The sequence below is a fragment of the Notothenia coriiceps genome, unplaced genomic scaffold (assembly GCF_000735185.1).
Source record: "Notothenia coriiceps isolate Sejong01 unplaced genomic scaffold, NC01 NC01_scaffold00037246, whole genome shotgun sequence".
NCBI classification, from domain to species: Eukaryota; Metazoa; Chordata; class Actinopteri; order Perciformes; family Nototheniidae; genus Notothenia; species Notothenia coriiceps.
The window spans coordinates 20,891,332-20,905,695 of NW_011369947.1; the positions used below are offsets into that span (position 1 = coordinate 20,891,332).

General features: G+C 40.9%; 1 protein-coding gene and 1 pseudogene across 1 annotated transcript; one reads left to right on the plus strand and one right to left on the minus strand.

Annotated features, from left to right (window-relative positions):
* The window catches only part of LOC104966504 (zinc finger FYVE domain-containing protein 1-like), an 18,974-nt pseudogene extending 9,691 nt beyond the window's left edge, over positions 1-9,283 (minus strand).
* Positions 9,284-9,414: 131 nt separating this feature from the next.
* On the plus strand, positions 9,415-12,304 carry pigh (phosphatidylinositol glycan anchor biosynthesis, class H). The gene is made up of 4 exons (XM_010795201.1): positions 9,415-10,153; positions 11,077-11,286; positions 11,371-11,454; positions 11,778-12,304. The coding sequence occupies exons 1-4, from the start codon at positions 9,974-9,976 to the stop codon at positions 11,847-11,849; spliced, it is 546 nt and encodes a 181-aa protein (XP_010793503.1). The 5' UTR covers positions 9,415-9,973; the 3' UTR covers positions 11,850-12,304.
* Positions 12,305-14,364: the final 2,060 nt, after the last annotated feature.

Consider the following 14,364-nt stretch of genomic DNA (forward strand, 5'->3'; position numbering starts at 1 on the left):
GATGTATCTGTCTACTTATACTTAACCCTGAACAATTATATCTAATACGAAAACTTTTGACATAATCTTCTCCATTGCAAATTCGAGGGAATATGTGCTTTTTACATTATATTATATAATTATATAATATTTTGTTTGACGTTGATTTATTACAAATAAGAATAAACTAACCATCTCGGCTCCACACATTGAACGAACTATACCATAATAAAATGCTCTTGGATGTATCTTGTAATCGCCATAAAACAACTGTAGTAATAATAAGTTATACTCAATAAAAACTTTTGAAAGAGCATGTGCTTCTGATAGTTTAAGTACATTGAGCCTCAAAATACTTCTGCACATTCTTTCTTCTAATTAAGTATTTTGTTCTAATATAGGTATTTAAGACAAAAGTATTTCTACTTATAGTGGGTCGATTCCCTTCAAAACAGATTGTTTTTGATAATCGAACTGATGTAATGCTCACCCTAGAGGGATGTCGATGGCCCCCACTACACTCCTAAAGTGTTCTGCACCGCCTCCCCCACCTTCCTCGCTATCAGGGTGCCACCCTCCTCCTCCAGGGCAGCGTCCAGTAACTCTGCAACAAAGCAAAGAATGTGGACAGAAATTCAGGCACTCAGAATGTTTTTAAAGAGCAACAAACTTAATATAAATTAAGGTAAACAATATTAATTCCGTGACCTAGACATTCAATACCATATTGGAAATATGAGCTGATTTCTCTCAATCTTGATTTTTAAGGACTACATGTTTTGGAATAGGGGAAAGTGTCTTGTAGCTAAGAGCTTTGAACTGTCTCAGACCAAAAGCAAGGCAAGACCATTTTAAAGATTATATAGCACATTTCAACATTCAGTCCTCAAGGTGCTTTAAACCGAAAATAATACAAGATTTAAAGCCCATGTCATGCTTTCCCGGTTATTACCGCCCCTTGTATTAGTAGCTTTTATGCATATAACGGCCTGAAAGTCACAAACCGCTCAAAGTACCCTGTACGAGTAAAACTCTAAAACAGAAAAGACCTGCTCTAATGCCTGCCCCAGAACGCCTCGTTGGAGATGTTCTCTTTTTCCCATTGGTTTTTTCTCTCTGCGTACCAGTGACGTTCCCTACCCAATGGACCCATTGGTCCAATGGACCAATCCGTGGAGCTCCTCACACACACACACACTCTCTCAGCGCGAACTGTGGCGCGCTTACACTGTAAGGTGCGCCGCGTTTGGGGTGTAGGGTGTAGTGGAGCCTTGCAGTGGGGTGGCTGCCAGCCCCTCTAAGCATCCCCCCCTTCCCTGTGTCAGTTCCGATCTTTCGCTGTCTCGCAGACCCACCAGGAAATGAACCCAGCTCACACTGTCCGCTCCTCGCAGCAGCGAGCCGCCGCAAGCTTCCCGTCCAACACGGCACCCAGACCCAACGCAGCATTCTCATCTGTTGTCATACTGGTTCATTTCTGGTTGCTTAACAAACGCCTTGTAACACAATAATCACTTGATGTTCGCTGTAAACGGTGGTGGACTCATCAGAACAGGAGTGGGCGGCTGGAGCAATCAGGCACACTGGGCTCACAGGGAGGGGGGGGGTGGGCAGCAGCTACAACAAGCACGTTTAGGATAGAGTGTGAATACCATACTTTGCAGAGATGCTGTATGAGAAACCAATGTGAGTTTGGAAAAATGCATAATATAAATCTATTCTAGTAGACTCAACAATGGAATATAGATCATAGAAATGGCCATGACATGGGACCCTTTAAAATAGTTAACTTTCAAATCATAAAACGTTCAAAGTCAGAAGAATAAATACACAAACTAACTAAAACCGAATAGTAATAACAAGAATAACATTTTTTAAATGGTGCGTAACATTAAGCCTATATTAAGAGGGATTTACCAGGTGGAGATTTCTCTGTTGTGGAAACACGCGTCGCAGACTCGGACAGGTGCGAGCCCCAGCCTCTCTCAGGGACCGGGCGGGTTTTTGAGGAGCAGGGTCACAGAAGCCCTCTCCGCAAGGCACGACAGTGGGTGCTTTGTGATCGTTGCCCTGGAACTCTTCCCCACTTTAGTGCATTTCTGCAACATAAAACAGCGAAGATAAACGTATGTGTGTACAGCCGTTATACTGCAGATAACAGTAAAGCCCATAGAGCAGGGTGTCCCCACATGTTTCACCCAGGGCCACATACAGACAAATATAAGAAGGGCTGGGCCACTCCCTAGAGGTTAATTCAGTTTAAGTTAGCAAAATCAATCAAAGTTAGTAAATGATGCTTGTGAGGTTGGCAGCTCATCCCTAGATTAGAATAAGGAGAAAAGGAAAGGGTGTATTTCAAGCTTGTTATGTTTAATAAGTCTTGGGATTTTTTTTTTAATCTAAGCTATGTTAACGAAATGTGTTCCAACTTTATTTGACTGAATTATTTGAAAAGTGGTCGTATTCACACCATGAATATACCTGTGTAATATATGTTTTACATTCCAATATTTAAGAAGTACAATATAAGACAAGCACAAGTTTAATTTGTGGGCCATATCCATTCTACTTTTTGAATTAGCTGAAGGCCGATTTCAAATGGTCCGCGGGCCGCATTTGGCCCCCGGGCGTGTTTGGACACCCCTGCCATAGAGGTACAGATGATGTTCCCTGTCTATAGGAAAACTATGTGCAGTTTTAACAGCCGTATTAATGGGGAATTGGAGAGCTTAAGTTGTGGCACCGAGATGAGGGAGTTAGGAGTCCAGTAGGTGGGAGGATTCTGGTCGGTGAGCCAGCGAGGTGAACGGCTTTTGGCCGGCTCACCGCTGAGTTCCGACACTGACTGAGAATGTATTGAGTCCATCCAGCACCTCTGGGCGGCGTTGTTGTTGTCTTCAGAAAACCGTCAGACTGAGAAAAGGCAAGAGGAGAAAAAAAGGTTGAGTAAGATACAAAGGATACCACTAGCTTCTGTAGATCAACACTTTCAAAATATTGGTTGGAAGAATCTCAATTTACATTTGTCATGTGTACTCGTCAGTTAAATAAGTAAAAAGTTCAAAACCACATTGGGTAATAGTTCCTGGGCAATCAAGATAAAACCACTGTAGTGCCAACACAACAGGGTCGTTAGATCATTATGTTACATTTTTCCACTCCTCCTGAGTCTGAGTGTCGGTGTGTGTGTGTGATGAAAACCGGAGTGGGTGTGTGGCAAAGCAGGTGTACACATACATTAGCTACCTACTGCATGCTGGATTGGTCACCTGAGGAGACAGGAGCAATAATCGGAACAGCCGTGCAGTTCCTCTCCCATCTCACTAACTACACACACAACCAACACAACACAAAAAGATAATGTTTAACACACCTTGTATAAATGTCCTTCTCCGTCTGGCTGCGTGCCAAAACCATTAACATGTCTTGAAAGAACAAGATGTATGTTACTCAGAGAAGTCAAAACACAACACCTTCTTTGGAAACACTCCTGTTTAGTTAGTGTAAGGTACAGAAGCCTTAAAAAAAAACAATACATTACGTAGAAAGAGTTTAAAGGTTGATATATCTATATTTTTGTTGACTTTTGTTTAACTTCCTAATTATTATAGTACATTTTTGTAATAACATTTACAAACGCTTCTTCTGACTCAATTTCAGAATCTATAAAAAAAAAGAGAAAGAGAACAAAGACAGCGCCAAAACACACACAGACCTGGGCGTAACAACTTACCGACCGGCCAGATGTACTAGGATCTCGAACGACCACACTGTATAATCCACTGGTCCTGGTTCCCGTCCAGTACTGCTGGGGCTTCTGTAGATCACTGCCACAGTTGGCGCACTCGATTACATACCTGGTAAGACAAAACATTTTCAGTTTATAGGGGACAGATTGTGGTTGCCTATTGTTCTTGTTTTATGTGCAGAGGTAGAACCATAGGGTCCCATTGTGGTGTCAGTTTGCCTGCATTAGTGATCTGTTAGAGGATGAAGTCATAAGTCAAATAACGACCTTTTAATCGATAATAACAGCCCTTTAGTGATAAAATTCATTAGTTGGGATTGGTCTCCTTCCAATTTAATAATGAACAGAAATAAAAATATACATACATTTTGGATCTATTCGATTTTTGCCTATTATAACAACCCCCTCTGTGGTGTTAAGCATACATTACCAAGATGGATAAAGTGTGGATTTTGTTTGTTTTGGATTCAGTTTAAAGGGGAACTATCATGCAAAATGCACTTTTGTACGTCTTTTATACATGAATATGTGTCCCCGGTGTTCCAGGGAACTCATCTAGTGTCAGAAAATACAACCCTCTCTCTTTTCCTCCATACCCAAATCTCTAAAAACAGGGCTGCAACGGATTTGATACATGTGGATTCTGATTTGCAACTCTATGATGTCACAGAGGTGCACTCCGCCTGTATGGTCAACTCTCCACCTATCAGGGGAATGAGAGGTTGCCGTGGCATGGCAACAGCATAGTAAGATGACGCTTGTGCCTCGCCCCCTCCTTTGCAGGGGGGGGTGGGGGGGTCAGCTCCAGCTCATGCAAAGACAGAGCTGGAGTGAGGCAAAATGAGGCATAGCTAAAATGCATGATCTGTTTGGCATTTTGAAAAATAAAACTTATAAATATACCTTATATAGGTATGGCCCTACAATATATTATTCAAATATAGCATGATGGGGAGGGAGGATTCAGACATCAACCAAAACCTAATTTTACCATAAACATTTATACAACCATCCAGTTAAAAAACTAGCTAATAAAAAAGCATGGTTGTGCGCTGTTTGGGTAGGAGAAGCTCATAAAGTAAAGCCTTTTTTTCTGGATTTTTCCCTCTTCTATAGTTCAAGTGGGTTGATCACAGTGCCAGGCAGACATTTCCGATCGTTTTCCTCATGGTTCTGTGGTAGCCGGACTCACCCAGACCAGGCGTAGATGGCCAAGCCAAACCACGGTGAGTCAGACGAGGCTGTCGTTTTAGGAACCACTATGACCTCCTTCCCTCCTTCATAGCAGGCCTGAGACATTTTAGAAGAGACATTGATAATCTAACCACGCAGGTAAACTTCAACATGTACAGGCGTGGCATTGGGGCTTGTACTCGCCTTGCAGGTGTAGATGCGGTTGTCATACTGTGCAGAGTAGCGGCAGCGTTGTTTGGCTTCGTGGTCAAGTCCTTCCTTGAGGTGATTCATGCTTCTCTTACAGCCTGAACTGAGAGTTAAGGGACAAAAGGCCACTTTGTAAAGGGGATATTTTGACAACCATTTCCTAAATTCATTTATTGTCCTCGACAGGCAACAAATATAAACAAGAATTACTCTTCCAAATCCAAAAACCAGAGTGCAGTGATGTCACCAAGTTTAAATCTGGAACTGCTCCATACAAAATGATTTGGGAAATGTGTCTCATAGATCAGGGGTTCCCAAAGTGGGGGTCACGAGATGATTACAAAATAAAAATGGAAAATTAAAAAAAATTATTATTAAAAGAAATGGATACATTTTTTTTATAATTTTTTTTTTAAATTATTATTAATGATAACCTTTACATAGACATTTTCAGGGGCGGACTAGCCAACTGTATAGTTTTCCCGCAACGAGGCTCCCCCTTTGACAATCCACTAGCGCAGTGTTTCTCAAACTTTTTTTTCATACCAAGGACCCCCCTCCCCCGTCGACAGGGGGTCGCCAGTCTCTGGCACTGTTATTTTGGGGGTCGCGGGCTGAAAAGTTTGGGAACCCCTGTCATAGATGACTGTGAGAGCACTCAGGGGAATGTGTCATTAAAAAAAATGTTGGTTGCAAAATAAAAAATACAGCTTTCCTAGGCCATTCAAATAGCATATCGGAATGTACTGGAAACGGCGGTGTTCCCCTTTGATGTTGATTCTTTGACGGTGTCTTTTAAAAAACATTATTCCTAAAAATCTAAAAAATACTTAAAAGATTTACACTGTTTTTATTTATTGATGCACCAGAGGAGAATGAAATGCTAATACAAAGTGTTTTACATTGTCACAACAAATAGATTTGGCCGACTTTAACTTGTTGTACTTCAATCAAAGCTTAATTTCATTGTGACTCATTGAATGAAACTATGGAGGTCTGTATGAGAACCAGGGCGAAATAAAAAGGTCTAAAAACGTATACTATTTTAATGAAATGCAAAGGTGGCAGCATTTAGAGAGACACGTACCAACAGCTGAGGCAGAGGCTGGAGCAGGTGAAGTACTCATCCGGGAAGAACGAGTTACTGGCCATGTGTTCATCGGCTATTTCCCCGCTGAAGCGCTCGCTCAGGGCCTGAAAGAAGGACATAAAGAGACAGAAAGAGTCAATAAAGCTGGCTGTCAATATTGACATTTAAAAATTCGTAAATACATAACACTAGTAGTTTCTGAGTACAATCAAGGGTCTTTACCTGCAGGGCCTTGTAGATGACGCTGGCGGAGCGTGGTGAGCGGGTGGTGTTGTTGTCCAGCTGCTGCTCAAGGCTAAGAAGCAAACCGCTAAAGTCTGTGGGAGGGTTGTAGGTGCGAGTCCCACGGTACTGGATGGAGCTGAACGCTTCTGGAAACAGACCCAGCTTCCTGAAACGCTCCTGGAGAAGACGCTCCACTGATTCTGAGGGTTTGACTGGAGATGAAGAGCAAAACAGAAAGTGAAGGTGAGAGAACATATGATTCTTTTGACAATCTTTTTCACTTCAGTACATTTAAGTTAAGTTTAGAGAATTAAGAGGGTGATATGTACCTGATCCTAGTAGCTTGGTGTGGACAGTCTCATGAAAGATGATCACAGCAGGGCCCAGAGTGGACAAGGGGACGTCTAGACCACAGCGGGTGGTGGTCGCTTTCAGCTCTTTGGTGAAGTGTTTCAGGTAAGCATCTGATGCATCGCCGAGGAACTTGAAGAGATCGTCATGGAGACGGTCTGCATGGGTTCGGTAGATGACCACATCACAGATGGCCAGGACTTTAAGGAGCAGGCGCGTTCGCTGACCCTGATTTGCTCCTGATGAGAGCAAAATATAATGGTGTTAATGTGTGTCAATTGAGGAAAAACATGCCTGTACTGATGTTTATTACATGGTATTAAAGGGACAGTTCAACCCAAAATAAAAATAAAAACACTTTTTTTTCTTATACTATTTGTATCAACCTAGATTGTTTTGGTGTGTGTTGCTGAGTGTTGGAGATTAGTTCTTGCTAGAAACCCGCGCTGATTAAAGTGAATGGGGATAGCCTTTCTTCAGTTCGCTCAAGGTTTTACAAATGTTAGTGCTGAGCCGCCTTGCAAATGTTTAATTGTTTAGTTTGGTAAAAAGAAAGTTCCTACATTAACTGCCAAAAAACAAAGTCCTTAGATCAGCTTGAGTAACCAGTTCATGATTTTTGTAATGAGATATTGCTTTGAGGTTTTATTAATTACAATTGAATTTCTTTGGGTGCTTTGAACACCAAAAGCCAAGTGTCATCTAGATCCATTGGCTGGCCTCTCTCAAAAAATGTGTACCTCACACCAAAACAATCTAGAATAATAAATAGCACTATAGGTAGGAGAGAAAATATGCTGGGTGAACTGTCCCTTTAAGCTCTCCCATTGTTGGTCCCGTACCAGCTCCAAGCAGTCCCTCTGTGTCGATGACTACCACCCGGTGCACAGGGTCCATAGCGGCCCACACCCCCACGGTGCAGGACTCCTGGGTGGGAGAGGTCTTGAAGACTTCTCGTCCAAGGAAGAAAGTATGGTTCAGGGTGTGGGACTTGCCCTCCCCAGTGTTTCCAAAGATGGAGACCACCTTCAGGAGCTCATCCGACTTGCAACGCAGTCTGCTCACAAAGTCTTCCACATCCTTCACCTGAGAATCCACAAAAGATCAGCCTCATTGTCAAAAAAATAATAATAATCTGGAGATGTCAAACTATTTGCTTAAAAGTATTTACCTGCATCTCCTCCCTCTCGTCCACCAAGATGAAGCTGGACACCTTCTCCAGCTCGGCCTTCAGTATCTCCATGTGTGACTCCCCTGCAGCTAGGCAGTTGTCCTGGGGAGATATTGCAGGAGGGTAGGGAGTCAGAGGGTGCTTCCTCTTGTTGACCCCACTGTGGGTGCGTTTTTGGCAGTCCAAACACAGGTTGGTCTTGCAGCCCTGGCAGCGCACCACCGCCCTGAGCCGTCCACCGTTCACGGGGCAGCTGCTGTCCCCCTTGCAGGAGTCACAGAACGGGACGTGGCCGGGTGCGATCCGAACCCGGTCGTGGTTCCTCATCCTCTCCTGGCGATGGAGCTCCAGCTCGCAGCGGGCACACTGCAGGCTGCCGCATTCATCGCACTCAAACGCAGCCTCTTCTGAACCCCCGCAGGCGTAGCTCTCCTGACAGCCTAGCAATGTGGTCATCCCTTTATCTACAGCTGGACCTTGACCACTCATGTCAAAAGAAATGACAGGTCAGTGGATACCCCTCGGTTACTAAAAGCAAGCGGAATAAACGCAACGTGTCGGTTCAGTTAAGGAGCTTAAGTGATGCAATCTTTGTTCAAACTCTGTAAAGAGCCATTTAAACAAAAACTAAATTACAATACTGTCAAAAAGTAGTGAAATGTTAAGCTTATTACTGCTTACCAATAAGGATATTCAGCCAGTAGGTAATGGGAAGAGTTATGCATTTAAACGCCCTTGTTCAGACCGGTTCAGACAAGTGAATTACTTTGTTTTGGCACAACAGTTTGCTAGCTAACGTTAGCTGCCCTGCATCCCCTGTCTTGTTTTGGTAATGCTGCAGCTAACTTGTTTATGCGAAGTAGCTATTTTAAAGTAGCCTTGTCAATGTGAGCCATAATGTCTTAAAAAAACACGTTTTGAAAATCAGTAATACATATTTTTATTTTGTCACTAACCGACACAAAGAAAGACAATTTCTGAAGAAACAAACAACCTTCGTTTCAGTCGACTGACCTAGCAGTGGTTACTAGTCCAACGGACGACGGCTAACTAAAAGGCTGCCTCCACACAGTCTAAAATCGGACACGTATACTGTCTAACGCACACAGCTGACTGCCACATACAGCTAATGCTGTGAAGAAAGTTAGCTTGCAGGGCTCTTCTGTGTCAGACCACTGTAGATGTTGTTGCTTTTACATCAGCTGATCGGCTTGTTTTTATCCAGAGTTCAAAAGTCACGAAACATGATGCATTTTGGGATATGAAGGATTTGGTAGTTGCAGAGAAAAACATCGGACAATTAATACTTTACTCGGTTTATAAACGATGTAATAGTATATACAGTCAATTATACTCATATTATATTATTTTAGGGAAGTTTGACACCAACTACCTTTCTACTTAAAAAAATAATCTGGATTTATTGGACAATATATAAACCGTTGCCCATAATGCTTTGCACCTTCCAGCTGATGTAGTGTTTGCTTTTATTAGTAACCAGCGTACACCGGAGCTTACTCAGATACGGAGACATTAACTGATAACGACAGGCATCATGTTAATATCAATAGCTCGGGCATTCATTTTGTAATACAACGTGTATTTATTATTTTAATGTCCCTGGTTGTTGCGAAACCTGTCAAACACGCAGAGCGATAGTGCCCGCCCTGTACTTGATGCTCGTTACTGTACAACAACATCCAAACCGAACACGCCGGTGTAGAAAAGGAATGCATCCAATGTTAGCATTGATTTTTAGCTTCAACTCAAATGAATTTGTTCTGGGAATATTCACTTATGTGATTTTGGCCGCTACGTTTTTCTCATCCTATTAAGTCCAGAGATATTGAGTCGTATGTATGCATGCACAATTATTTATCTGAGAAAGCACCACTTTATGTCTTTATATGCGTCTGACCTTTCCTAGCCAAAGCTAGCTCGATGCTTTCCTGTCGTCAGTGTTAGCCAGTTAGCTCCCTGTTTCGCTGTTTTTCTCCTCTCTCTACTCTCTGCTTGTGTTGTGTTCATGATGGAAGACGAAACTTTTACTGACATTAGTGGCAAAGCCATCTCTCTGAGCTGTCAGGATCACTCCAGCCTCTGCAAGGAGTTCGTTGTCAGCGTCCCTAAAGTGTCCATCGGGAAGGTGATGGTGTACACCTGCTGTGTTTGGCTTTTGGCATACGCTGTGTTCTTCTTCACAGAGGTAAGATAAATGAGATGTTACATTAATGAAATGTACACTGTACAGTCTATGGTTACTACGTGCTGGCAGAATCGCTGTGGCGTTATTGCTTAAAATCGATTACACAAGAGATGTGTACTATGACATTTTTCACTCTATCAAAATGTACTGTTTCTTTATGGTTTTTATGGCTATAATGGTCATATTAATTTAAATTAAATAAGCCTTTAATATTTTACTAACCTTTATCAATTTCTTGCATGTTTTTATACCATATATTATTTGAGCTACATCGATAAGGCGAGTTATTGATTACTTCAGGGACAGTGGAAAAGTGGACAATTGTTCTGATAATCTTTTCATAGTGATAACATGTTTTGTCAATGCCAAAGTGTCAGAAAAAGCTTATTTCAGCCTCTAAAGTATTGAAATATACTGCTTTTCTCTCTTTTACATGATATTAAATAACATTTATTTGGGTTTTGGACTGACAAAGAAACATGTTTGAACTTTGAGATACTGGGATGAAAATGTTTCAATATTTTCTTAAATATTGTAGCGCAAATGATTCTAGAAAGTAATTAGCAGAATAATTGCTAATGTTATTGGTAAAAGCCCTATTTACCATTCTGTACACCCCATTCAAGCGTACTTATTATTTAAGAGCTGCAATAGTCATATTGCCACATTATTGATATTTAGAAGACATTCAGGTTAGTACACTTTTTTTTGCATGATTAGAATTTTGTCCGTATTATTCAACTCTCAACTGGTTCTTATTTTGATTTTGTTAAGCCAATCCAAGAAACTCTTTGTGGACATAATAATGGTGATGCTCCTTGTGATCTGTACATTTAAATGATCTGAGTCTTCTTTATGTTTTTGAGTGGTATGTAACGATTCATATTGACAAGTTACATTGAAATGTCTTCCCTCTCTTTCAGAACACAGCCGTTCTGTCCAGTGCTATATTCATCACTCTGGTTGGCATGATGCTTCACATCCACTTTGTGAAGGTCGACCACGAGACCCTGCTCTTCATCGGCTCCTTAGGCATCCAGCTGTCTTCCAGCTACGCGTCGGGCCGTGAGACCACCACGTTCATTGAGATGGGCAAAATCAAGGATATCGTCATCAATGAAGCTATTTACATGGTGAGGACATTTTTACAACCTTCAGATATGTGAGTTTATACTTTGGCAAGAAGGATGAATTTACGTCTATTGCTTTTATTTCAGCATCAAATCATCTACTACCTGTGTGTGCTGTTGAAGGACCCTTCAGAGCCTAATGCAGTGGCGTGTGTTGTACCATTGTTTCAGGTGAGGTTGTGAATGCAAGGTGTGAGAACATCCCATAAAGCATAATAATAATTAATTGCATATATTTTAGTGTTTTTACAAGTGCTCAAAGTGCTTCACATTACATATTACATATACAGTATCAGACATGTAAAACATCAATACTGTGGCCACTGTGTCTTGCCCAAGGATGCAATGGCATGCTGACTGTATGCACAACAACCTATAAAAAATACTATAAGGAAAGGGAAAACTGCATAAAGCATAATAGGGCGTCTTTATTACACACAGTGTTATTCAGAGTAATGTGTTTCTAATGAACCCTCTTTTCAAATTTCTTTCAGAGTTCAAAGCCCAGGCTGAACTGCTTGGTGAAAGTTTACAAAAGCTGCCAGGAGATTCTTTCAAAGTGCTGATGACCCACGTGACATACATTTTCATGTTTCTTGTCATGCAATATGCTTTTATTATTTTTTGATGAGTAGTTTTTCTTCTCCTTTATTGTGACCTCCAAAGTGTATTTTTCATATTTCTTCCCTTTGTGAATGTGAACGTTATATATTGAATTCAAAGTGCTGCCATGTTATAAACACCAATTGTAGTTTCATAGTGATATTATGTCGTACTTTGTTGTGTAGTTACTGAAACAATTTTAGAAAAATGGCAATATGCTACTATTTTGAACCTAAAGAGCCAATCCTTTTTAACTGACATTGTTATAAAAAAAAAAATCTTTGATAATTTAACAGATTTACTTATTTATACATTTTGATTTCGATTGACTTATGACGCCAATGTCTGTATTTTTCAAGCATTTACACACTGTATTTTTTATTAAATGAATACATTTTATTAAAACATTACAAAATCATTATTGTTCTTTATTTAATGTTCAGGTTTAGTTTGATAGTCATCAGTTTTTGAGGAGCTTTACTTTACTTCCCCAGTAGGGGGCAGACCGACACTTACTCAGATTTATAGAATTACCACTAGATTGATGAATCAGTTTTATAAAGAACTTAAGTAAATAAATACTAACCTTTGTTTACCCACAATAAAATAACTAGACATATTTTAAAAGTACAATGTATGTTTACAGAAAGCTTTAGAAAGAGATGTTACATTTATATTTTCAGATATAATGTTTGTACTGTACATTTCTATAAATTACCATCCACACCTTCATCTTCCTTAAGTATATTTTGACTTCCTCATAACTACTCATATCTTCATCTCTTTGAGGAAGGAGCCTCTGGTTACCTCAGCTGTCACCTTACTTGAGACTGTTGTTAGACCAGTCCGGTTCTCAGAAGTGTTACTCAAGGTTACCTCACAGACAATGATAATAATGGCAGTGAATAGGATCAAGTTCACCATGAGTCATAATTCGTTTTAATGGATAGACCCAACTAGTGTGATAAAACCTTCACTTCTGAAGTATACAAGTGCTGACCATACCGTTTTTGTTCAATTAGATTTGGAATATTTATTATCCAAGGCATTACTGTAAGAAGAATGATGCAACAAGTCACGTTGCAGTGATTTCTCACTTTACATTTTTCTTTTAACTCTAATGTCAAAACCCAAGTACTTTTGGATAACCCCAAAACAAAGAACTTTGGACCATGAAATAATGTGCCTGTTTTTTACTGTAATTTTAAGTTAGTTAAGTTTACTTTAAGTAACACTGCTTGAATTAGTTTCTATATACAGTAGATATATTAATATAAGTTTAAAGGTTTGCATTAGATTCCCTGGCAGCAAAAAGTCTTCCCGTCAAAGTGCCTCCTGGTTCTAACTGCCTTATAACAATACGATTGAAAGTTTAATGGGTCCCACAGTTTGAAGTTCAGAGCTCCTGTTTTCACCACCACTCAGCCTATGTATCTTCCTCAGACCATTTTTTCCCCATCCATTTTAAATCTCGATGACCATCTGCAGCTCCCGGAAAGTCCTGTGTGTGAACCCAGGGCTCAACAGGCCAACAAAACAAGCAGAAGGGTGTGATTTTCACGGGGCGAAGCGTTACGCAGCTGTGAAGAGTGGCCCTCTGACAGGCTAATAATCCCTCCTGGAAGTGTGAAACGGTCAGGAACCAGGCCCGAGGAGAAAACTCGGGAAAGACACCTCAGGGCTCCTGAATAGGCCTCATAAACCAGCATCTCCCCCCTCTGAGTGTAAATCATAGGTAGTGTAAAAGCTTGGCAGGCCAAAAAAACCAGTGAGGCTTTCTTTGGCCAGAGGTGTGGACTGTTAATTACCTCCCTTTATGATAGGCCTGTCATTTCACATTTACCTTAGTATTCACCTCCAGTGTTCCTGTGACAGATTTAAAAAATACACTGCGATTAATTCTGCCTGTCCTGCTACTGCTGGTTTTCACTTAATTTGAGTATCTTTTGTAGTTCTCTGTTATCTAAATGGTCGATGTGGGAAATAAGCTTTGGGGTGTAGCTCCTTGTTTAGACGGGGAGGAGGAATTGGAGCTCTCTGGGGAGTTCCCCCTTTACCTCCTGCAGTGCACAGGCACACACACACACACACACACACACACACACACACACACACACACACACACACACACACACACACACACACGCACGCACGCACGCACGCACACACACACACAAAAATGCATGCACTCATTTGCGAGCTGTGAGGCAAGTTAAAGGAATAGTTTGACCCGGTCAGGGAATAGTCCAGCACACCTCTTGTCCCACTGCAATGGATTATATTTTCCCACTTTGTATGAAATAATAGATACCACTTTACAATAAGACTACCGTTATAAAGGATTCATAAAGGGTTTATAATTAGGTTATGAATTAGGTTGTAAACACTTTATTAATCATTAAGAACCATTTATAAACCAGTTCTAACATTTTTCATATATCAACACAGGCTCACTATTTGGCAAGATGACTAAGCCTT